General features: G+C 38.2%; 1 protein-coding gene across 1 annotated transcript in view; it reads right to left on the bottom strand.

Annotated features, from left to right (window-relative positions):
* LOC149775325 (TBC1 domain family member 10A-like) overlaps positions 1 to 27300 on the bottom strand; it is a 123383-nt gene that overhangs the window by 32784 nt on the left and 63299 nt on the right. The window contains exon 6 of the mRNA XM_089944037.1: positions 27154 to 27228. Within this exon, the coding sequence (XP_089800163.1) occupies positions 27154 to 27228 (75 nt within the window). The remainder of the gene's footprint in view (positions 1 to 27153; positions 27229 to 27300) is intronic.

A 27300-nucleotide genomic window follows, 5' to 3' on the forward strand; every position in this document is an offset into this window, starting at 1 on the left:
TACAGTAAAAACTGTTATGAACGACCTGTGCAATGAGCAACCACCTGTCATTTCCGACCACAATCGCAATGCATGGATCGATTTTATTATATAAGCGTTCTGTTATGAGCAAACACCTGCTAAACACGACCAGCGACAGTGATGTCTTGGCAAAATATGCATTTCAACACTGCTCTGAATGACCGCATTGCATAAAAAAGTGTGACACCACCTACCTTGACTTAATCCTTTGTAAACATGAGAGCTCAGGATACATGTAGTATGCAAACAAAGTGCACATTAAATTACACTACAGTTGAACAACCATATAGTGAGATAAACACCACTAGCCATCTTTAATCCTTTGTAACAATGGCTGCATAAATAGTAAAGATTGTTCTAATAAAGTATTTAAGAAAAAAATTTGTCTAGCTACCAGTTTTGTGAAATGTACAAGTCCAGTGTATGGTGTCATTTGTAAACTGCAGTAAACCATATTAAAGTACATGTCACTAACTGCCATTGTAGTGCCGAAGTCATGTGAATAGCCAGAAAGATTAACCATTTTTTCATCAAAGGGAGAAATGATGGACATACGCAGTCAATTTAGAGGTTTTGTATTTTTCTTTATCTTTGTGAAAACCCACACAATGCTGGCTAAGTCCTAATGTCCCAGTGAGAAATCTTTTGAAAGGGCTTCAGTGTAGGGTTGAGTACATCATTTGTCTTTCCAGTTAATCCATAATGCCTGGGGGGTGAATGAGCTCTTTGTCTTTAATACTAGTAAGTGAGAATCATTTCCAGATTATTTTTTTAAAAATTTTCTTTTGGTACAGTGTTTCACCAAGCCACCATCAGTTTACCTGTGTGCAGATGGTTGCAACCTTTGTTTATCGAGCTATAACCCTGGTGATTTAAACTTCGTCTCAAAATGAATCTATTGTTTCTTGACGAGCAGCAGCAGGGGGGGCGAATCGGACATTTTGTCCAATCGTTATTTTGCTTAATTATTACTTTCTGCAACTCAACGATCTAGTGTCGTCAGCGCCTGGTAAAAAAAAAACGACGTCGTCGTTGGGGGATCGTCCAATCGTCATTTGGTTTAATTAACACCTTCTGCACGTCGATCCCCAGCGTCGTCAGCGTCCGGTAAGCACGTCGACGACCGCGTCGATGTCATCGCCCCCTCTGCTGCTAAGTGGTTATTTACAATGATCTTACAAACAGAGTGATCACTAACTCCTCCTCTTGCAGATCAATTAGGTTATTTGACTGATCGGGAATTCTAAAATTAATTCTCGTTAAAAACCGATCATGGCATCGCATATAGACCGGATTAATCGGACTCTCAACGATTAAAAATCCCGGAGGGGCTGTTGGTGAAAACGAATAAAGGATATATCCCTGTTGAGCCTGATTTGATTGCTTGGTATCTACCTGGTAACTTCCTTCGATAGCATCACATACTAGATTGATTGCTATCACCGATGCGATATTTACGTTGTACGGGGCAATATGCCTACCATCATCTCCGTTATCGTGTCTGAGGATATAAGTTGATGGGGGGGTGTCCGCGGGTGGATTCTTAGGCCATCCTAGTATGGTTCTTATTGAACTGTTATAAATATCAACCATATACCCCGGTGTGCTTATTTCAATCGTCGACGATAACGTCGGTTCATGAACCGTAATAGCGATTTTTGATTCCTTTCCTGTGATCGATTTTATTCTGCGTTGAAATTCTTTATTGATTTGCTCTATTTGGTATGACCCAGTTGGTATTGTAACCTCCTCCCAGTCTGGGGTCCCATCGGGTTTATTTGTCCGTGCAAAAACCAGCGAGTTATTAGGTTGTTGTCCGTTAAATGCGTCCGCTCGGATATTAGGCCAACTGTGATATACTCGCAATTTTGCCAGCGCTATTTCCTTTACTGGAACCGGTGATGGAAAGTTTACACTGAATTCGGGTTTCGTTGATGTTATCGATATCATATTTGTTTGTACCGGAGTGGTATTCTCCGCGATCCGCTGAAGTAATTGAGACCCTTCGGGGTTCAGCGACATTATTATTATTCGTTGTTTTTAGTGTCTAATTTTAACAACCAGGTGGTTTCGGCTTCCAGTTGAAAATCCTCGATTTTTGACATCGCGGAGCTATATAACTGGACCATCGTGGAGAATTCAACATCGGATACAAACAAATTATCAATCGATAACGAGATCAACCCGGATAATTTCGAGTATGCGTCGGATACTATTTGATGTTTTACTGTATACTCGTTGAGTTTTTTCTGAAAACACGATGATATCTTCCTAGTGATTGCGTTGGCAACTCCAGCAACTGTTGTCATTGCGGAGACAGCGATTGGAACAGCGATCGGGGCTATCGTGGTCACCGTGGATAAAATAACACCGGCGCCAGCTACTATACCCGATACCGAGTACACGACCGCGTCGATGGCGGTTATTTTTCTGCGGTATTTTTTTATTTTTGCACGGTATTGTTCGGAAAGCGTTTTCAAGTTCGCGGAAAATTCTTTTGCGGTATCGAATCGATATTGATGTGACGTCGGTGATACCTCTGATTCAACTTCCTTGGTGGTCATTTTTATTTTAAAAGAGCTAGTGTTTTTAATTACTTAGATTCGCCGCAAATTCCACATACCATGTAATGTTTGCCCGGGCTAGATTTCTATCAACGGCATAAATTGTAAACTGTTCAGTTGCGTTCCTGTCTATAATTGTTGATATTGTATTGTTAAACCCGGATGAACTCGACGATAATATATTAAACTGCATCATTGAAACCAGTGTCAATCGATAAATACCCTTAACAGTTGCGGTAATATTTACTGTATTCTGTGTAGGAGTCCAATCGAATGATCCATGCCGAATTGTGTATACTGTGTTGATGATGTTCTCATGAGGGATTTTTATTTTTTCGAATTGCTCTGCTACTCTCGGTAGTCCGTCTTTAATCGCTTCAACATCAGTTTTAATCGTTCCTATTTCCTGTATATGCGTGTCCACATCTTTTTTGTTCGCTGCAACCCTAGTAATGAGTGTATTTATTTCCTGTATATGCGTGTCTATACTTTTTTTGTTCGCTATAACATTAATTTTGAGTACTTCTATTTCCCCTTCATGCACGTCTATACTTTTTTTGCTCGCTATAGCATTAGTGTTAATTGTTTCTATTCTCTGTCCATGCGCGTCTACATTATTTATGATCGTTACAACATTAGTTTTGATTGTTTCTATTTCCCGTGTATTCTCGGTCATACTTTTTTTGTTCGCCGCAACATCAAGTTTGATTGTTCCTATTTCATATGTATGCACGTCTATGCTTTTTTTGTTCGCTGCAACATCAGTTTTGATTATTCCTATTCCCCGCCAATACGCGTCTACATTTTTTTTGTTCGCTTCAACATCAGTTTTGATTGTTCCTATTTCCTGTGTATGCGCGTCTACACTCTTTTTGTTCGCTTCAATATCAGTTTTGATTGTTCCTATTTCCTGTGTATGCGCGTCCATATTATTTATGATCGTTGTAACATCAGTTTTGATTGTTTCTATTTTCCGTCCATGCGAGTCTACATTATTTATGATCGTTGCAACATTAGCGCCGATTATTTCTATTTCCCGTTCATGCGCGTCTACACTCATTTTGTTTGTTGCAACATCAGTTTTGATTGTTTTTATTTCCTGTCCATACGCAGTGATATCATTTATAGTTATTGTGATCTCATCCGGCTTGGTATTTTTTTTACCAAAGAATTTATCAAAGTTGTCATCTATCCTGTTAACATTTTTTCGCAACGGGGGTAAATTGGCCGACATCGCCGTAAGCTCCGAAATAGCATTTGTTATTATTACAAGATTTGGTTCAATTGCCGTCGGGGGCCCCCGAAAAAAACTATCGACAATGTATCGCACATCTTCGAAATGCGTTAGCGTCAACACGATCCGTTCTTCATACGATTTAATTTCACTACGTAAACCTTTTAACGAATTTGACATGGTTATATAATTGTCGCCAAGTGTACTTATTTTTCCATTTATCGTCAAGATGGATTCACCCGGTTTGAGTCGTCCGTCGCCGGTATACAACGCGATAGTGCCCTCGGTGGCATCACGCTGTCGTGTTAAAACATCATTCAGTGACACATTACCGGATTTCAATTTACCCTGGCGGTCTTGAAATACAACTATTTCGTCCGGGTCAACACTGGTTAAATTCAACGTATCAGCGATTTCATCCTCAATTAGTTTTTTATGTCGGCGGCGGCCGTTTCTGTGGATTCTTTCAGCGCCGAAACCGGTCGTCCCCAAATATCAATCATTATTATTGTAAATGTTATTCTCTAAAATCCGTTGAGCTTCTACGACCCCACTAGTGTATTCGTTTACAACCATATGAGGTGGTTTTCGCGATGATGAAATCGCCGCGAGTACGTTCAATACCTCACGGCCACATATCGGTGGGTCACTTAATCGCTGTGTTGGCAGCGTGGAATAAAAAACCCGGGCTGAACACGCCCGGGCTGAACACGCCCGGATATACCGCATGAACTCTTTCGGCGGGGCTAACCCGTATGAATCAAAATAGACGATCGCACGCGGATCAATCGCGTATGCAACCCAATGAGTTCCCGCTCCGGAGGACCCATCGAGGTTAATTATGCCGGTTTCAGTATTCCTTGGGGCCGCCGGTAATTGATCCCTCATAAAAACACCTCTGAAGTTTTTTATCGCTAACGCGTTTGCGGCGTCTATTAAATCAAAATTAGACATTGGAGTCATTAACTCCCGAGTTAATAAACGGTTCCCGGTAGTCTTAGACCCTTTCCCGAGTACCATGAATACGGGGTTCCCGGTAGTCTTAGACCCTTTCCGGCCACGGGTCGTTTTTTTTTGTAGCCTTTCCTGGTTGCCTTCTTCAATGCCATCCCCGCCGCGGTACCAACGGCTCCTAACGCCGCCGCCTTAGCCACTGCTGGTGCGGCCGCGGCAATCAACGCTGGAATCGCAGCTAACAGCGGAAATATCCCACCGGTCTTTTCCATGTTTTTAATTGCTGCGGCTGAAAAATCTATTTGAACACCCTTTTTATTCTTCATCGCATCATTGAAATGTTTTATTTGACGCGCCGTCAACGATATCTTATGATTACCACCTGCCACCTGTGACGGCTTCAGCGTTATTGTGGTTCCGCATTGTTTAGCCGACTTTGATCGTAATTTCTTGACTTGACCATCAGTCAACTCTACACTGACGACACTATACGACATTTTATTGTAAACGCGTTTTGTGCTTTCAATTACATGTTTTCCACTGGCGCATCAACGATTCTCATTCGTCCACCAACGCCTTCTAGCAGCATTGATTTATCGCTGAGAATGACAGCAACCGCTCTATAATTGGCACCACCCGGGGGGATTATACGAGCTCGGAAGTGTATATCAACGACGGATTGTCTCGTTAAATCAAGATGTTCCAGCGAAAAATAATAAATCGGATACAGGTTTTTAAAATCAAGTTGTGATATTTGCAAACCGGTGTCGACGTTTTGATCACGACCCATATATGACAGCAATCGATGATACACACGTGCGATATGGTTTTGACCGTAATTAAGTTGTATATCCTCAGATGGTTCCTGCTGGCCGTTTATTCTCAGCGAGACGTCAGTAACGCCTAATTGATCAAATATCATATGGCTGGATAATTGATTATCAACTCTCGTCATATCCTGCAACGCAACAAATATATGACGCGGAGCCGAAATACCTTGTTGTGATGCCAGGTTCCATGTGAATATACCATTGATATTTGATTGCTTAGTATCTGTTGTTGTTGTTAGCCAACTTAGTAATGATTTTCCTCCCTGCTCCATGAAGGATAACAATCGTGCCTCTGTGGTAATGGATGGAGTCAACACCGGCATCCACAATGACATTTTAGTTAAAACGACTTTACCAGGGTCATTATTTGGATTTGCAGTATCCGCTGGAATTCTCCAAATTGCATTTCTATCATCACCTTTTCGCACAAGTACCACGGTATGCTTTGCTCCGTAGATAACTTTTCGCACGTTCCTACAAAATCCAAATATATGATGCAGTGGAATCGCGCATGAGAAAGATCTACGCGGTCCTGTTAACATTGATATGCGTGTTACGGCTCCGATGTTGAAATTAGGATCGCTGTTTATAATCATATTCTCAACATCAGCATCAGCGTCACCAGCATTTTTTTTTGGTCGTCTTACCACAAATTGCGAGTTTCCGGCAGTGTTTCTAGTATCCTTTGCAAACATCATAGATGGACCCGCTGATCTTGTGTAATCGTCGGAATATCTTGCTAGCCCGATTATTGTTGTAGCAACATCAACATCGCGTTCTATAGACTCGATCTCTCGCCCGTCAATGAGATATTTTGCGCTCTCAAACAGCGCCATTACGCCGTTATTGACTAAGCCAACTTTGGTACCATCTGGATACGGTGCTGGTACAGCAGGAGTATCGGCCTCTGTTACAAGTTCTCCTTCGATTTCAATAAACGCTTCACACGGTAAAAAGTATTTACTGGTATCATGGACTTGAAGTTCAATTCGCGATCGTATGTCGGGTTGTACTGCATAATAGGAATAAAATTGATAATTACGGACGGAATCATCCTTGTGCACTGGTGCGTCCATATCAAACGCCGGGTCAGCTGTTCGTTTAAACATTTTATTTAATAATACGCTGATGCATCTAAATCATCGTCGTCGTTTTAAACCACTCCCCGCTATTATGTTTGCGGTGTCATCTTGATTACTGTTTACCAACGACTCTAGTTTTTCTTCCACGGCGTTATTTATTACTTTACTGACATTCGCAGGCATCACTGTCGTTGATGGCATCTGTTTTTTTCTTGAAAATCTCTTGGATTTCACCAACGACATTAGTTTGTCCCGCGCGGCTGAAAGCGCCTTTCCGGCAACATCTCCAATAGCACTAATTCCCTTATCACGAATAACATCAATAGCCTTCATTCCTAATTGTTTGGCTAACGGCGCTACTTTTGGAGCCATTCTTGTAAATAACCCCGCAATGGTGCTACCGAGACCATCTCCATAGTACGCGCGGTAAATAGGCAATCGCGAGTTTACCACGTAGACGAGTACTGGTTTATCATGGTTGTAGTGTATGATCATCCTTATTAAAAACACCAGTTTTCCAATTAATCATCCACGAGTTCGTCTATGAGCGTTCGATATGTATTAATGTCTATGATACCGCCTGCAAATAACCGCTTGCAAATATCAGCAGCCTCATTGATTATTTCCGTAGAGTTATTTCCGGCTCGTTTTCCTCCAATTAATACCTCTAGCCGTGATATATCACTGAGAACACTATTAGGGCAGGTAACACTAGCGTTTTCAACTAGACCACTACCACTTGGATACCCCTCTCCGCTTGTTTTTTTAGAACCAGCTTTTTTTTGACGTTTTTCTCGGACTTCTTCTTTTTGCTGTTGTAGTATTTCTTGTTGTTGTCGTATATCATAATCATCAATTCCTTTTTTAAATTCTTTATATCCCAATTCTTTTGTATCCAAGCGATCAATCTCTTTATTCGTTTTATACAACCAATTAACCCAGTCATCTCGTTTTATATTACTGTTTTTATACTCGTCTTTTAAAAAGTTTTTTCTTGAATGATAGCTTTGAGCGGCAAAATTACCAAAAACCCTATACTCGTCGGATTTCAGTAATTGAGGTCGTTTTATTTGTGCTATAGCCTCTTCAGTGAGTTTATCTATAAAGGGGACTCCTTTTTGAGTGGAAATTTTTTGAAGTTCACCAACATCACCCTGTTCAGAATCATCAATATCAGCTAATCGTTCATACTCTCGTTGGGTTTTTATATCACTGGAAAGTTGTTTTATCCGTTGCTGTGTTTGTTCTGTCTCTGCTGCTATCTTTTCAAGTACAGGAAGAAGAGGCGCCTCTTTCCGTTCGCCCTCCTTAGGAATATCCCCGTATATTGCTCGTTCTGTTGCAGCTGTAACATCCTTAGTCGCTTTAGTTACCGGGGCAAATAACTGTTCGCTTCCAACAGTAAAATCGGTTTGCATTTGTTGTCGCGTTTGAAGTTTCTCTCTCACTCTGTCTCGTAACGGTATGAACTTTTTAAGCGCTGCTAGCCGCTCTCTGGCTAACCGAGTAGTAAGTGATTCACCTACCATTATTGTAAATTGATCCGCAATTTTCTAATTTTCCGCCGAGTGTACCATCGGGGGCTCCACGGAGTTTTCGTCTATAATCCTTCTAATGTTTTTGATCTTACTAGAAATCTCCCGGCGTCGTTCATAAACACGTCCGAGTTTTTTTCGTATTATTTCAACGACAGTGAATAGTCCAATGAATGCATTTGCGTCATTGTGGTACAGGTTCTCATTAATCGTATGTTGTAATCGTTTTATAAAAAAGTACTCGCGGGCCAGGGTAAAACGCCCCCGTTTCGACTGTTCGTTAATAATCTCATAATCGGATAATATTTTTTCACTGTCGAGACCATCAGATAATTCAATTCCTTGATTTTTTAATTTTGAAATCTCAGTTAATATATTATTGATGTCTTCGATATTCATTATTCTTATAAAACATCTTATTTCTAATATCAAAAATTTTAATAAAATTATTGGGGTCATTTTTGACCCCGTTTTTTGTATGGACAGTACAATGCCGTAAATCTCCACTCAAGTGTTGTGGCAGATTACAGGCATACATGGACAGTACAATACCGTAAATCTCCACTCGAGTGTTGTGGCAGATTACAGGCATACATGGACAGTACAATGCCGTAAATCTCCACTCGAGTGTTGTGGCAGATTACAGGCATATACATATACTTAATTAAGGACATTCACATCTTGGAACCCCAAAGCATACATCTCCGGGAGGGAGGCCTAGGGTGACAAACGTCATCGTAGACCGCCCAGAAGATATGCTTGGGGGGACATCACTACATGTACTTAATTAAGGATGAATATATTTACAATGAAATGATTGATGGATGATGGGACAGCACAAACATAAAACGGCGGGGCGGAACTCTACGGCCAATTCAACCAATCAAAAGCAACCCAATTAAATTAACCCGGTTGCATGATTGTGAACAAAAGACAACCACACGCCCGGGTCAAGAGCGTGGGTTAGTTTTGATTAGTTGAATTGGCTTTCGAAAGCCCCAGGCTTATAACGAGTCATCTTATATATAAAGTGACTAATACAGCGGCGTCAGTCACAAGGTGTGTGTTAATTTGAATTCCCTTGAATCGTTAAATCCTTAAATACTTATTAATGGTGTTTCACGGCATTTAAATGAAACCAAATACTCAAATAAAACATTAAAAAAAAGAATACAGCTGTTAGATAACAGCGTGTATTTCATTAGTTTTCATCGTAAAATGATTAATTAATCGCAACATTAATTGGACTTCAAGGGACGTAACTCTTGTCATGCGACGCTATCACAAAACGAGTTATCTCCCTTTGATGTTATATATGAAAATCGAATTCTGTGACCCGTCTTTTTTGAGATCGCTGTTTGATATACTCGTTCTGCAACAAATTGTATTGAAGCTCTACAAATATCGAAATATTTTCCTGCCTCATTCATCGACTGAAATATTTTTTCCTCGTGAGTTGTTGTATCAAATGATTTTACGCTTTTTGCTTTTTTTGAGCATTTACCAGTTTGGCCTTTTTTACTATTTTCACTCTGAGAGATGGCTTGCAGATTACACAGTCTGTTATTTTGAGGACATCCATCAATATGATCAATAACGAGACCGTCCTCGATTAATCCGTTGAATGCTTCAAATACCACCCTATGAACATAATACTTCTTCTTTCCGGCACCAAACATCAAGTATCCGTGATTATTTTTCCATCCAACCGGCTTCTTCAGTCTACAATTTCTAACAATACCGTCGCGAGATGCCTCGTAATTAATGAGCACGGGATGCGGCTGAAATTCTTGGTCCATTTGTATAATAATACTACTTGTCTAATTCATTATTTGGTTTAATTATAAACCTTTCAATGTAGTCTTGGGGGGTTTTGATGACGAAGTCGGCGGTGGGGTCAATGACGGCGTTTTTTATTCGTTTATCGTAATAGCGTTTTAGTTCCCTGTATCGCTTTCCGCCACAATTAATACACAACTGCGATTTTCCTCTTACACCGACGTGGCAAACCAAGCACGGGAGGGGGCCAAGAGAACCATTACGAACGCTTTGTAAATGATACCCGCAGAATTCACCTCTGCATGATTTATTGCACGGGGTTGTCGACCCAATCATCAACCATTTGCATTTATTCATTATACTATATTCTTTTATTTAAATACTTGTTTTAATTATATGGATGAGTTTGAGAGATTAGCAGTAATTAAGCCCTGGAAAAATATTAAGTTCAATCTCGATAGAGTCCTCAAGGACACACCAAAAGCGTTAATAAACGATAAAACCCTGTTGAATAAAATACGCGATTGTATCAATGAATTCAAACGTGATGGTGCATCTCATAGTTGGTCAACATTTCGAATTGATGGTGTTGTTGATGCTACCATGAACGACAACCGCGCAGCAATGATAATATCACAACTTGACGGTAAAAGGTATTTCTTCAGAGTAAAATTCATTGTCCGGGTGGAATCAGGCGATTGGATCATACGTGATAAATTTGAACCAGTTTTCAGCGACAAGAAAACAGTCACTGTCAGCCGCGACTCCAAGCCGGGGTTGTTAACCGGAATTGACAGACCATACTATGAACGAGCGTATCCTGAAACAGCAGTTGTTTATGGAATATACCCGTTAAATAAGAAACCTGATATCGGAAAACTGAAACCAATGAGACAGTCAACGGGGATAAATTGTGTAGCAGAACGAATAATAGAGCATTTTACAAATGCATGTCGAGGAAACAAATTGACTGATTTACGACGTAGCAAAATCAACCAGTGGGAACTAACCGTAAAAGAGCGTGGAGCAACCATCAGCGACATAGCGAGATTAGAAACATCGCTGAGATTTCCAATAACCGTTACAACGATAACCGGTGAAGTATTATACGAATCGAAGTATAAATCGAAGGGAGCCCCAATCAAAATTATTGATCATAACGAACACGCATGGACGCCCGCGATCACAATATTTCCACGGGATAGAACAGTAAAGTATATACCCGAAGAATTTTTAGGAGAAGAATTCTCCCGGGATGGTTTTCTCGCGGAGAGGAAACTATTTGATGCTATTGCCTACTTGTGTAAAAACGACCCTGTATCAGTGTGGTTACTTCGCAGCGCTGAAAACGATGCGGATACCTTTGATCAGTTTGTAAGACCAAACGGCGAATTATATCGCACTGAAGCATTTCACAACAGGATGAAAAAAACCGCCATAGAATTTGAGGAGCATGATGAACAACTGCTAACAAATTGTTTTACGATTCCATCGGTTGTAGCTCATGTTGCAGGAAGGAAAAATGCGTGGAGACCAACGCGCAAGGAATTTCTGCCGGATGTACAATCCAGTTGTTTGGAATACTATCACGGTGGACTATGGAACACTGAATACAACCGCGACGCTATGATCTCGGTTGATATGGTTGCCTGTTATCCAGCGAGTTTTCTCGGGTATGGATCCGCCGCTGAGTATTTCAAACGATTTGGACACCCCAGTCATGAAATGACTCGTGTTGCTATTAATGGACCACTGCCTGATTTTGATTTAACCGGATTCGCTCGCATAGTATCATTTGAATTCGCGGCAGGACTCCATCGCTGTTGCTATATTTGGATCGGTAGACACATGAATGAAAAGAAGTGGCTGCCAATAGCGCTGCTACGGTATATGATTGATTGTAGCATGCTAGTTTCGTTGATTGTCAGTGACGCGATTATATCATACCGGGCGCAGACTGAAGTCTGGTTACCAGAACCGGAGCGTCTAGATAGCATAATTGACGAGTCCAGAAAAAACATTGATGCCGACGAGGAATATATCATCGAATGGTCCAGGAGGATATTCAACCAACGAAACCGCGAGGCAAAAGATCTCGGTAGAAGAATAATTGGTAAGTTCACACAAGGTGGAAAAAACCACGACTACAAACGATATTGCTCACGGCTGATTATAGATGACGCAGAATATGATTTCGTAATCAAGGACGCAGTGGCAAAAAATAGATACGTGAACTGCAAAACAGCTTTCTTGTCCAATGGAACGAGGTTGGGTACAGTTGTTACCTACAGCGATGGAGACAGCCCGGCGTATCCACATTTGAGGGCGTCTATGCTGGGTTATGCCGCTATCAATTTATTCTCGATGATAAATAGATTTCCCGACACCGCGGTTAGAGTAGCCGTTGATTCGTTTTATGTTGACGTAGCGTATAAGGAAAACGTAGCCGAGTTTACTAGTCCGGACGAGAGTTGGGGTACATGGAGAATTAAAAATGAAATACGACGCGATTATTCCCCGTCAGCAGATGTCACCGTTGAGAACAACTACTTACGCGGTGATAAATTGTCAGAATGGTCTAATGCACCATCGTGTTCTGATCCAATTTGTAGACACAAGACGGTTTATTTAAGCGGCTGTGGCGGGTCAGGAAAGACGACTCGGGCAATTGAATTATTTCGAACGCGGGCAAGTATAATCGTGCTTACACCGACCCATAGACTAGCGCGAGAGATAAAACAACGAAATGTTGACGCCGTTACTTATCACAGCTTTTTTCGATACAGCGGCGGTGAGTGGACTCCTGATCGAATGGGTGAAAAATTTATTCCCGACATTATCATCTGGGATGAGATATGTACTGTTTCGTTAGATACTTTACAAATGTTTCTTGAGTGGTTGCTGCGCGCGAATACAGCGGTAATCATGTGTGGGGATCATGGCCAACCACCACCATTTGTCGGCGAGGGTCCACATGATTGGTTAAGGGGTTTTGTGGACTATTATGAAGAAACCGATACTGATTACCGAGCACTTGATGAACAACTGCGCGAGGTTAAAAAACTAATCAGATTACAGCCGGATAGAGTTCAGTGTGAAATAATCCGCGAGGTAATTCCGGAAACGCCGTTGAATGAATTCTGGGAAACATGGAGACCAAACGATTTGATTGTAGCGAGTAGAAAGATAGTCAGAGACACACTTCAGCGGAAGTTGTTTACGTTGCATAAGGAAAAGTTTCCAACGCGTCCAGTGCCGTTATGTTATAGACCCGCGGACACACGGCGGCAGAACATTGAAGTTGAAATTCCAGGCCGGACAGAAAAACAAATTCTCGTGCTGAATGATATCGTGCTCGTTGATATCAGCGTCGTCGAGGACGCGCTACGTGCTGATAAATCCCCGTGGACGCTAGGATACGCAACAACAATACATTCCTCGCAGGGACTAACCATCACGGACACAATTGTTTGGATAGTTGATAATCGCATCGAATGGTCGAATCTAGTCTATCTTGCAGTGTCCAGAGTACGAAGGATAAATCAGCTTCGAAGAATTGTTATTGACGAAGCCACCGACGAAGCCGGCGACAAAGTCACCATCGATGCAAGCGTCATTGATAGAGAACTCTCGGGTTACCGCCAACAGGATAAAAAAAAACAGCGGCGTTTTGATATTGATGCCGAATTAATAATCTCGCTACGACAACAACAGAATAATCACTGCGCGAGTTGCAATTGTATAATGAGTTGGTGTTATTCGGATAAAGACACTCGCCAATTTACCGTTGATAGGATCGATAACAGTCTCGGTCATGTCAAAAACAATGTGAGGTTGACCTGTCTTGAGTGCAATAGACGCAACGGCGCTAGTTAAGACCACGTGGGGGCAATTGAGTATCGTTAGGTATCACTTGTAGTTGCTCGCGTGTAAATCCGCGCTGAGGAGCAGTTGAATCCAATCTATAGATCGGTGGTCTACCAGTTGATCGTGTTATCGTTGATATGTTATGTGTGGTAACACTCCAAATAGGATCAGTAGCTCTTTTTTTACCGCCTTCAAGCTCTCCTGGTTCATATAGATATCTAACAGTGACATCGCCAAGAATCGGCTTGGAAACGCTATTTATTTTTGATTTTCCGGGTATATACTCGTATTTAATCGCGTCGCTGGGCTTCATGTTGATTGCTCGGGTAATCTCGTTATTTAACGCTGCAATTACACCTGGCAACCTTTTAACCCATTCACGAGATCGTTTTTCTTGGATGAATTCCTTTGCGTATTGATATCCAAATAACCGTTCAGCGAGAGTCCGATTGAATCGTTCAACAATTGCCTGATCACGATGTAGCGCAGTATGACCTCGTCGTATCGCGACGCTATGATGTTTCAGCGTTGATAAAACAGCGCCGCGAAATTCACTACCGGGATCAACTTGTAATAGATTTGGCCAGCGCAGAGGGCCTCTTCGATAAATTCTTTCAAACGCAGCGGCTACTTCAGTTGCCGACTTTGTTTTTAACGGCTCCGCTTGTTTGTATCGACTCGCAACATCAACTACGGTTAGCGCGTATTTGTAACCGTTGTCATGCGGCAAAAATAGTATATCAGCCTGATGAACTTCATTAGGTACGCTGACATCAAAGCGCGAGAAGTTGATTTGTTTAGGCGGTGGTAGATAGATTTGCCATATAGCCTGTTTGGATAACCAATTAGCCGCAGTGGTCTTTGTTACCTTTGCAGCGCTTGCAAGCTTACCAATTGCGGCCTTCCCCTTCCAGTATCCTCTCGGAGAATAATAGATGGATTCCATGTTGTTATTATAAACGCTATCGTTTTCAATTACCAGCGCCAGAAGCTCCGCTTCCAATCATTAATTTACCTTTCATAGCCGATTTTACCAACCATGAGGCCAATTTTTCTTTGACGGATTTATCAGGAATAGCATTTAATGCGTGAATTAATTTTACATCCGCGATATGACGCTGTTGCAGATCGCTACTTTTGTAAGCAACATCATGAGCATGACACGCCTTATCGATAGCGTTTATTGGATACTCACCGGGTTTGGGCTGATTTTGATCATCGAGTCTAATATCTAATCGTGTTCCGGGGCCACAGTAGTTATATCCTGGGAGGTGTTTTTCTCCTGGATACTTTGCCCACGGTGTTCCGGGGAGTTTTGCCAATTTGGCTGCGATGTCACCTCCTCGCTTTTTTTTAAAACATCTCCGGGTCTAATAGAAATAAATCTAAATTTCTTTGTACCGCATTGTACACACTTGCCAGTAAGGGCCGATCTGTTATTTCTTGTTGTAGCGGTTGTCATATCATTTGTGCCAGTACGTACTCTACACTTCACACAATATAGATCCATAATTTATGTATAGAGATATGAATATAATTGATTTTTCGGCGACTAAAACAAGAGAACCAGTTAAGCATGTTGCAGCGTTACCAAACTCGATCCGGATGATTATCATCGGACCATCTGGATCCGGCAAGACGCAATTGTTACTCAATTTAATAATGAGATGGATGAAGTGGGATAAGTTGTATTTGGTTGCTCCTAGCGTAGATGATCAACGATGCTACGAGGTGTTGAAAGATTTCAACGAGAATGCATCAGCGATCGCTAAAAAAAATGTTATTGAGTTTATTACGGATATCAATGATGCACCGGGTATTGATGATATTGATGGCGACGTTAACAATCTAGTCGTGTACGATGATGTCATGTTAGACAATCAAAAAAACCCAGCTAGGATATTTTCCAGAGGCAGGCATAAAAACACTGACGTGATATATGTCACTCAACGATACACTCAGATTCCAAAAGTAATTAGAGACAACTGTAATATTCTTGCTGTGTTCAACGGCGTTGATACACACACGCTACGAAATATTTGGCAGACATGGTGCGGCGGTGACATGGACTTTAATGTTTTTCGAAACTTTTTTAGTCATGCTCAGTCGACCCCACATGGATTCGTAACGATAAATTTACATGATCCTCGGACACGATATCGTATCGGACTTGACCAAATATTCGGTTAAATTGTAAATAATTTTCATTGTAAATAACCACTTAGCAGCAGGGGGGGGCAATGACATCGACGCGGTCGTCGACGTGCTTACCGGACGCTGACGACGCTGGGGATCGACGCGCAGAAGGTGTTAATTAAACCAAATGACGATTGGACGATCCCCCAACGACGACGTCGTTTTTTTTTTACCAGGCGCTGACGACACTAGATCGTTGAGTTGCAGAAAGTAATAATTAAGCAAAATAACGATTGGACAAAATGTCCGATTCGCCCCCCCTGCTGCTCGAGTTAATTATGTCTGTTACTAATAACAATGGCAGAACCTCCAATGAAAAAAAGAAAAATTCTAACACTGGTAGAAAGAATGAATCTAACTGAAAGAAGTGAAAAAGAGGACACTGCTTGCAAAATAGCAGCCTGGTAAATTGGGTACTTCTCCAACTGCGGACAATGATAGTGACAATGAGTCATCTGTGGGTGAAATTTTGCCTCATATTATTTCACATTCTACAGTCATAGAACATTTAAAGGAGATTAAAGAATATGCTTTACAACATGGCAATCCCAAACTTTTGCTTCTTTGCTTAGAAATGGAGATACATGTTCAGACCAAACAGCTGAGTAAAAAATGTCAACAAAGACATATAATGGATTTCTTAAAGAAAAGTGATTAAGTGCATAGAATAAGGTATATACATCATAGCTAACTGTGCATTTTTTGTTACATTTGAAACAACTCTAAAATGTATGGCCATTTGAAGTTACCTTATGAATATAATAACTATTATCTTTGTTTAATTTACAAATCATATACATGTACATGTACTAATACATGTACATATTTCATGTGATGTTCAAATATAAATTTGATTCATGTTGCTTGAAAATGTATATCTGTATTATAAAAAGTTATTTTGAGAGGAATGCATGCAATATTTAACAAGGTTTATGAATAACGGATATGATACATGTACAGTGAGTTGGTATTTTTTCTTCTTTGGCAATGCTAACCATTAACCCTGGAAACCAGTCCATTTTCACACACCTCTTATGAGAGACCACCTGTATTGAGAGACTGCTTTTGGCTGGCAGAAGGGGCAGTATCTCATAACAGGTTTTACTGTGTTGCTTCAAGAGAAACTAAAAAGTGGGAACATCAAGGGAGGTACTACTATCAGGACCAAGAATCACTTGACTTTGGGTTACCTCCCTTGATACAAAAAAACGTGACCTGATAGCCCATTCGCTCTCTACTTTGTTACTAATCCTTGTAAGCCAAGATAGTTTGTAGCTAATATGAGAACAATGAAGCCGAACTATAACATGCTTCATTATACTACAATCTGAATATAAAGTGACAGTTACATAGCTCCCTAATTTTTTACAACAATTTCACCAACTTCACAAACTGTTATAAAGTATTAACACCAAAATAAATAATTTGACTTAATAATTTGGCAAGATATATTCTTCAAGATAAACTGTCTTATCACTGCTTCTTTATTTATATGAATAAAACTGCTTTATGTTTCTATCTGTGCATGTTCATTTCAATTGAATCAATGGACAATTGCTGCACTCAATCTTAGCTTACTTTTTAAATCTAATTATTATTAAACCATCAAACACAAAGGCAAACTGTGTTTATCTTCAATGCATTTTGTGTGCAATCTATGCTTAATCCATGTCAAGAAATAGCCAACAGATATTTGCCCATCAACAGACATACACAACCAATATCCAAAAAATGTGGTGGTCAAAGCAGCTTCACACCGGAATTTGTAAATCAATCATTTTACAAACATCAAAGTCAATCTCACAGCTAAAAGTTGTTTAATTATCAGGTACTGCTGTAAAAACCAAAATACAAAAGCCACTATTATGCACACATAGAATGGCCATGTTGTTAGATAATCATTACACAATCAGTCAACCGGTGAATCACATCGCCCATTCCCTATAAAAACTTGTTTGTTAATAATTGTTTATACTGTGCTTGCTGAAATAACTGTCAAAGTGTTAAAAGTGAGTGTATAAAGATTTGTATGGCATAACAAAGAGAAATTTCTTGCAGTTTGAACTTTACAAAGACACCGATTAATGATCTTGAAATGTAAAAGGACATACATACTGGACTGTAGAAGTTCTGTGTCTTGTATGGTATTTTAATTTTTTCAGTGAATTAAGATACATCATAATTACTGAGGAAATGGATAAATGTATGCTTTTTTGTGTTTTCAATGAAATTATTATGGATTCACTGTAATAGAGATACATCACAATTACTGAGGAAATGGATAAATGTATGCTTTCTTGTGTGTTTTCAATGGAATTATTATGGATTCAATAGAGATACATCACGATTACTGAGGAAATGGTTCAATGTATGCTTTCTTGTGTGTGTTTTCAACGGAATTGTTATGGATTTGCTGTAATAGAGATACATCACAATTACTGAGGAAATGGTTCAATGTATGCTTTCTTGCGTGTGTTTTCAACGGAATTGTTATGGATTTGCTGTAATAGAGATACATCACAATTACTGAGGAAATGGATAAATGTATGCCTTCTTGTGTGTGTTTTCAATGGAATTATTATGGATTCACTGTAACAGAGATACATCACAATTACTGAGGAAATGGCTAAATGTATGCTTTCTTATGTGTGTTTTCAATGGAATTATTATGGATTCGCTGTAATAGAGATACATCACAATTACTGAGGAAATGGTTCAATGTATGCTTTCTTGCGTGTGTTTTCAATGGGATTATTATGGATTCACTGTAATAGAAATACATCACAATTACTGAGGAAATGGCTAAATGTATGCTTTTTTGTGTGTGTTTTCAATGGAATTATTATGGATTTGCTGTAATAGAGATACATCACAATTACTGAGAAAATGGATAAATGTATGCTTCTTTTTAAGTGTTTTCAATGGAATTATTATGGATTCAACGCAATAGAGATACATCACAATTACTGAGGAAATGGCTAAATGTATGCTTTCTTGTGTGTTTTCAATGGAATTATTATGGATTTGCTGTAATAGAGATACATCACAATTACTGAGGACATGGCTAAATGTATGCTTTCTTGTGTGTTTTCAATGGAATTATTATGGATTCACTGTAATAGAGATACATCACAATTACTGAGGAAATGCTTTCTTGTGTGTTTTCAATGGAATTATTATGGATTCACTGTATTATGGATTCGCTGTAATAGAGATACATCACAATTACTGAGGAAATGGTTCAATGTATGCTTTCTTGCGTGTGTTTTCAATGGGATTATTATGGATTCACTGTAATAGAGATACAACACAATTACTGAGGAAATGGCTAAATGTATGCTTTCATGCGTGTGTTTTCAATGGAATTATTATGGATTCGCTGTAATAGAAATACATCACAATTACTGAGAAAATGGATAAATGTATGCTTTTTTTATGTGTTTTCAATGGAATTATTATGGATTCACTGTAATAGAGATACATCACAATTACTGAGGAAATGGATAAATGTATGCTTTTTTGTGTGTGTTTTCAATGGAATTGTTATGGATTTGCTGTAATAGAGATACATCACAATTACTGAGGAAATGGCTAAATGTATGCTTTCTTATGTGTGTTTTCAATGGAATTGTTATGGATTCGCTATAATAGAAATACATCACAATTACTGAGAAATTGGATAAACGTATGCTTTTTTTTATGTGTTTTCAATGGAATTATTACGGATTTCCTGTAATAGAGATACATCACAATTACTGAGGAAATGGCTAAATGTATGCTTTCTTATGTGTGTTTTCAATGGAATTGTTATGGATTCGCTATAATAGAAATACATCACAATTACTGAGAAAATGGATAAATGTATGCTTTTTTTAATGTGTTTTCAATGGAATTATTATGGATTCACTGTAATAGAGATACATCACAATTACTGAGGAAATGGATAAATGTATGCTTTCTTGTGTGTGTTTTCAATGGAATTATTATGGATTCACTGTAATAGAGAGACATCACAATTACTGAGGAAATGGCTAAATGTATGCTTTCTTGTGTGTGTTTTCAATGGAATTATTATGGATTAACTGTAATAGAGACATCACAATTACTGAGGAAATGGCTAAATGTATGCTTTCTTGTGTGTTTTCAATGGAATTATTATAGATTCACTGTAATAGAGATACATCACAATTACTGAGGAAATGGATAAATGTATGCTTTTTTGTGTGTGTTTTCAATGGAATTGTTATGGATTCAATGTAATAGAAATACATCACAATTACTGAGGAAATGGATAAATGTATGCTTTCTTATGTGTGTTTTCAATGGAATTATTATGGATTCGCTATAATAGAAATACATCACAATTACTGAGGAAATGGCTAAATGTATGCTTTCTTGTGTGTGTTTTCAATGGAATTATTATGGATTAACTGTAATAGAGACATCACAATTACTGAGGAAATGGCTAAATGTATGCTTTCTTGTGTGTTTTCAATGGAATTATTATGGATTTGCTGTAATAGAGATACATCACAATTACTGAGGAAATGGTTTCTTGTGTGTGTTTTCAATGGAATTCTTATGGATTCACTGTAACAGAGAGACATCACAATTACTGAGGAAATGGATAAATGTATGTTTTCTTGTGTGTTTTCAATGGAATTATTATGGATTTGCTGTAATAGAGATACATCACAATTACTGAGGAAATGACTAAATGTATGCTTTCTTGTGTGTGTTTTCAATGGAATTATTATGGATTAACTGTAATAGAGACATCACAATTACTGAGGAAATGGCTAAATGTACGCTTTCTTGTGTGTTTTCAATGGAATTATTATGGATTCACTGTAATAGAGATACATCACAATTACTGAGGAAATGGATAAATGTATGCTTTCTTGTGTGTGTTTTCAATGGAATTATTATGGATTCACTGTAATAGAGATACATCACAATTACTGAGGAAATGGCTAAATGTATGCTTTCTTGTGTGTGTTTTCAATGGAATTATTATGGATTTGCTGTAATAGAGATACATCACAATTACTGAGGAAATGGCTAAATGTATGCTTTCTTGTGTGTGTTTTCAATGGAATTATTATGGATTAACTGTAATAGAGACATCACAATTACTGAGGAAATGGCTAAATGTATGCTTTCTTGTGTGTTTTCAATGGAATTATTATGGATTTGCTGTAATAGAGATACATCACAATTACTGAGGAAATGGATAAATGTATGCTTTCTTGTGTGTGTTTTCAATGGAATTATTATGGATTCAGTGTAATAGAGATACATCATAATTACTGAGGAAATGGATAAATGTATGCTTTCTTATGTGTGTTTTCAATGGAATTATTATGGATTCACTGTAATAGAGATACATCACAATTGCTGAGGAAATGGATAAATGTATGCTTTCCTGTGTGTGTTTTCAATGGAATTATTATGGATTCAGTGTAATAGAAATACATCACAATTACTGAGGAAATGGATAAATGTATGCTTTCTTGTGTGTGTTTTCAATGTAATTATTATGGATTCACTGTAATAGAGATACATCACAATTACTGAGGAAATGGATAAATGTATGCTTTCTTGTGTGTTTTCAATGGAATTATTATGGATTTGCTGTAATAGAGATACATCACAATTACTGAGGAAATGGCTAAATGTATGCTTTCTTGTGTGTGTTTTCAATGGAATTATTATGGATTAACTGTAATAGAGACATCACAATTACTGAGGAAATGGCTAAATGTATGCTTTCTTGTGTGTTTTCAATGGAATTATTATGGATTTGCTGTAATAGAGATACATCACAATTACTGAGGAAATGGATAAATGTATGCTTTCTTGCGTGTGTTTTCAGTGGAATTATTATGGATTCACTGTAATAGAGATACATCACAATTACTGAGGAAATGGCTAAATGTATGCTTTCTTGTGTGTGTTTTCAATGGAATTATTATGGATTCACTGTAATAGAGATAAATCACAATTACTGAGGACATGGCTAAATGTATGCTTTCTTGTGTGTTTTCAATGAAATTATTATGGATTCACTGTAATAGAGATACATCACAATTACTGAGGACATGGCTAAATGTATGCTTTTTTGTGTTTTCAATGAAATTATTATGGATTTACTGTAATAGAGATACATCACAATTACTGAGGACATGGCTAAATGTATGCTTTCTTGTGTGTATTTTCAATGGAATTATTATGGATTCACTGTAATAGAGATACATCACAATTACTGAGGAAATGGCTAAATGTATGCTTTCTTGTGTGTGTTTTCAATGGAATTATTATGGATTCACTGTAATAGAGATAAATCACAATTACTGAGGACATGGCTAAATGTATGCTTTCTTGTGTGTTTTCAATGAAATTATTATGGATTCACTGTAATAGAGATACATCACAATTACTGAGGACATGGCTAAATGTATGCTTTTTTGTGTTTTCAATGAAATTATTATGGATTTACTGTAATAGAGATACATCACAATTACTGAGGACATGGCTAAATGTATGCTTTCTTGTGTGTATTTTCAATGGAATTATTATGGATTCACTGTAATAGAGATAAATCACAATTACTGAGGACATGGCTAAATGTATGCTTTCTTGTGTGTTTTCAATGGAATTGTTATGGATTTGCTGTAATAGAGATACATCACAATTACTGAGGAAATGGTTCAATGTATGCTTTCTTGCATGTGTTTTCAATGGAATTATTATAGATTCAGTGTAACAGAGATACATCACAATTACTGCGGACATGGCTAAATGTATGCTTTTTTGTGTGTGTTTTCAATGGAATTATTACGGATTTGCTGTAACAGAGATACATCATAATTACTGAGGAAATGGCTAAATGTATGCTTTCTTGTGTGTGTTTTCAATCGAATTGTTATGGATTTGCTGTAATAGAGATACATCACAATTACTGAGGAAATGGCTAAATGTATGCTTTCTTGCATGTGTTTTCAATGGAATTATTATGGATTCAGTGTAATAGAGATACATCACAATTACTGAGGAAATGGCTAAATGTATGCTTTCTTGTGTGTTTTCAATGGAATTATTATGGATTCACTGTAATAGAGATACATCACAATTACTGAGGAAATGGATAAATGTATGCCTTCTTGTGTGTGTTTTCAATGGAATTATTATGGATTCACTGTAATAGAGATACATCACAATTACTGAGGAAATGGATAAATGTATGCCTTCTTGTGTGTGTTTTCAATGGAATTATTATGGATTCACTGTAATAGAGATACATCACAATTACTGAGGAAATGGATAAATGTATGCTTTCTTGTGTGTGTTTTCAATGGAATTATTATGGATTTGCTGTAATAGATGTACTGAGATCAGTCTATGAGTACATGTATCAAAAGATTGAACCATCATGTTGTACATGTATGTATCCAATTCTCTGCTAAAATCAATATATGTGGCTGTCACTGTGTTTTCACTATTTCTCATTTTAAAAAAAATGACTTAAGATGGTAACTGTGTCCCATTGAAGCATATAGTTTTTCAGAGTCCTATCTTTGACCCACCCTGCCAACCATTATGTTGTTGTTCTTGTTGTTGTTCTAGGGTTTAACGCCATTTTTCAGCACAACATAGGCTATACATGGCGGCCAGTATAAATGGTGGAGAAAGAACCCTGGAAAACCCAGGGAAGAACCACCGACCCACGAGAAGCTACTGGCAGGCTTTCCCACGTACCCACGCTAGCTAAGCTTTGGACTCAAACCCACGCAGACAGAGATGAGATGGCAGTGATCCGGAACGGTGAGCGCTTTAAACCATTCTGCCACTCGGGGGCCCCCAACCAATATGTGGAGTCATGGGGATATGAATACACAACTTTCTTCAGTAAACTGACTCACTGCACTACTACATATCTTACACTGATATCAGATACTATTACATGATATACTACACTGAAATGGGATATTAAATATTATACTACACTGATATTGCATATTACATGATATGCTACACTGATATTGGATAATGTATGATATGCTACATTCATACTGGAAATTGCATTTTATGCTTCATTCATACTGAATATTGCATTGTATGCTACACTGATACTGGATACTATTACATGATATGCTACACTGAAATTGGATATTACATTATATGCTACACTGATATTCGATATTACATGATATGCTACACTGGTATTGGATATTACATAACATGCTCCACTGATATTGCATATTACATGATATGCTACACTGATATTGGATATTACATGATATGCTACACTGATACTGGATATTATGTGATATACTACATTGATATTGGATATTACATGATATACTACATTGATATTGGATATTACATAATATGCTACATTGGTATTGGATATTGCATTTTATGCTATACTGATATTGGATATTACATGATATGCTACACTGATATTGGATATTACATGATATGCTACACTGATATTGGGAATTACATGATATACTACATTGATATTGGATATTACATAATATGCTACACTGATATCAGATATTACATGATATACTATATTGATATTGGATATTACATAATATGCTACATTGATATTGGATATTGCATTTTATGCTACACTGATATTGGATATTACATGATATGCTACACTGATATTGGATATTACATGATATGCTACACTGATATTGGGTATTACATGATATGCTACACTGATATTGGATATTACATGATATACTACATTGATATTGGATATTACATGATATACTACACTGGTATTGGATATTACATAATATGCTACATTGATATTGGATATTACATGATATGATACATTGATATTGGATATTACATTATATGCTACACTGATATTGGATATTACATGATATATACTACACTGGTATTGTATATTACATAATATGCTCCACTGATATTGGAAATTACATGATATGCTACACTGATATTGGATATTACATGATATGCTACATTGATACTGGATATTATGTGATATGCTACATTGATATTGGATATTACATAATATACTAAACTGGTATTGGATATTACATAATATGCTACATTGATATTGGATATTACATGATATGCTACATTGATATTGGATATTACATTATATGCTACACTGATATTGGATATTACATGATATGCTACATTGATATTGGATATTACATGATATCTGGATATTGCATTATATGCTGCATAGCAAGACTGCACTTTGTGGACTCTGATCATTATGTAATATCAGGGTTTCCCTGTACATAAATCTACTCTCACACTCAAATTGCAACCTAAGGGATATGTAGACACCCTTTTCTTCAATTAACTGACTTTTTTGTGTGCTATATCACGATATGCTGCATAGTATGATGGCAGTATGTGGACCCTGACCATAATGTTATATCAGGGTTTCCCTGTAATACATGGCAGCATGTGGACCCTGACCATCGTGTTATATCAAGGTTTCCCTGTAGTACATGACAGTATGTGGACCCTGACCATCATGTCATATCCGGGTTTCCCTGTAATACATGGCAGTATGTGGACCCTGACCATCATGTTATATCATTTCCCTGTAGTACATGACAGTATGTGGGCCCTGAGCATCATGTTATATCATTTCCCTGTAATACATGACAGTATGTGGACCCTGACCATCATGTTATATCAAGGTTTCCCTGTAGTACATGACAGTATGTGGGCCCTGAGCATCATGTTATATCTGGGTTTCCCTGTAATACATGGCAGTATGTGGACCCTGACCATCATGTTATATCATTTCCCTGTAGTACATGACAGTATGTGGACCCTGACCATCATGTTATATCATTTCCCTGTAATACATGACAGTATGTGGACCCTGACCATCGTGTTATATCAAGGTTTCCCTGTAGTACATGACAGTATGTGGGCCCTGAGCATCATGTTATATCTGGGTTTCCCTGTAATACATGGCAGTATGTGGACCCTGACCATCATGTTATATCATTTCCCTGTAGTACATGACAGTATGTGGACCCTGACCATCATGTTATATCATTTCCCTGTAGTACATGACAGTATGTGGACCCTGACCATCGTGTTATATCAGGGTTTCCCTGTAATACATGGCAGTATGTGGGCCCTGAGCATCATGTTATACCATTTCCCTGTAGTACATGACAGTATGTGGACCCTGACCATCATGTTATATCATTTCCCTGTAATACATGACAGTATGTGGACCCTGACCATCGTGTTATATCAAGGTTTCCCTGTAGTACATGACAGTATGTGGGCCCTGAGCATCATGTTATATCTGGGTTTCCCTGTAATACATGGCAGTATGTGGACCCTGACCATCATGTTATATCATTTCCCTGTAGTACATGACAGTATGTGGACCCTGACCATCGTGTTATATCAGGGTTTCCCTGTAATACATGGCAGTATGTGGGCCCTGAGCATCATGTTATATCAGGGTTTCCCATGGCAGTTTATGGACCCTGACCATCATGTTATATCAGGGTTTCACTGTAATACAAACTATGTTTGGTAAACAAGAATGGACATTATGTCATGGGCAGGAGGTATTAAAATCCCTCCAAGCCAGAAAATGACAAAATGGGAAGCGACTGATGTACCTTGTAATAAAATACTCTTAGCACTGCATTTTCAAGTCTTTAAATTTTATTGGCATCCATACAAATACAGCACAGTCTCTATTCTGACATGTAAAATGGAACTCATGCACATCAAATGTCCAAGTTACAAAAACAAGACACCCTTTCAATTCTGGCCATGATCTTCCATTTTACACTATGGTTGCTAAATGGGAGTTTTGGGGCCTGGATTTACCTCTTTAGGCCACAAACAAGTCTTACAGTGAGGCCTTGGTTCAAGACATCTGATTCATAAATTTTAAGTCAGACTGAAAATTCAGCAAGACAGAACACTGGAATCAAGACTAATTAAAATTCAAATTCAAACTTTGGTTCAGTTTATCAAATCTTGGTTCCTAACCAAATGAAGTAAAATAAAATTACATGATTAAAACATTACAATTTTTCAAGGAAAGTCACTTACCAAATGTTTATAAATAGAAGGATTGGTCTTTTTCAGCAAACCAAACAATACCTCTCCATCAACCTGGACAGCTTCCTGTAAATAGTCAACATAAATTTTTAGAATCTAAAACTAGTGGTCCCTGGCCATACCCCTCTCCATATCAAT

The sequence above is a fragment of the Sinohyriopsis cumingii genome, chromosome 19, assembly GCF_028554795.1.
Source record: "Sinohyriopsis cumingii isolate HCF-2022 chromosome 19, ASM2855479v2, whole genome shotgun sequence".
NCBI classification, from domain to species: domain Eukaryota; kingdom Metazoa; phylum Mollusca; class Bivalvia; order Unionida; family Unionidae; genus Sinohyriopsis; species Sinohyriopsis cumingii.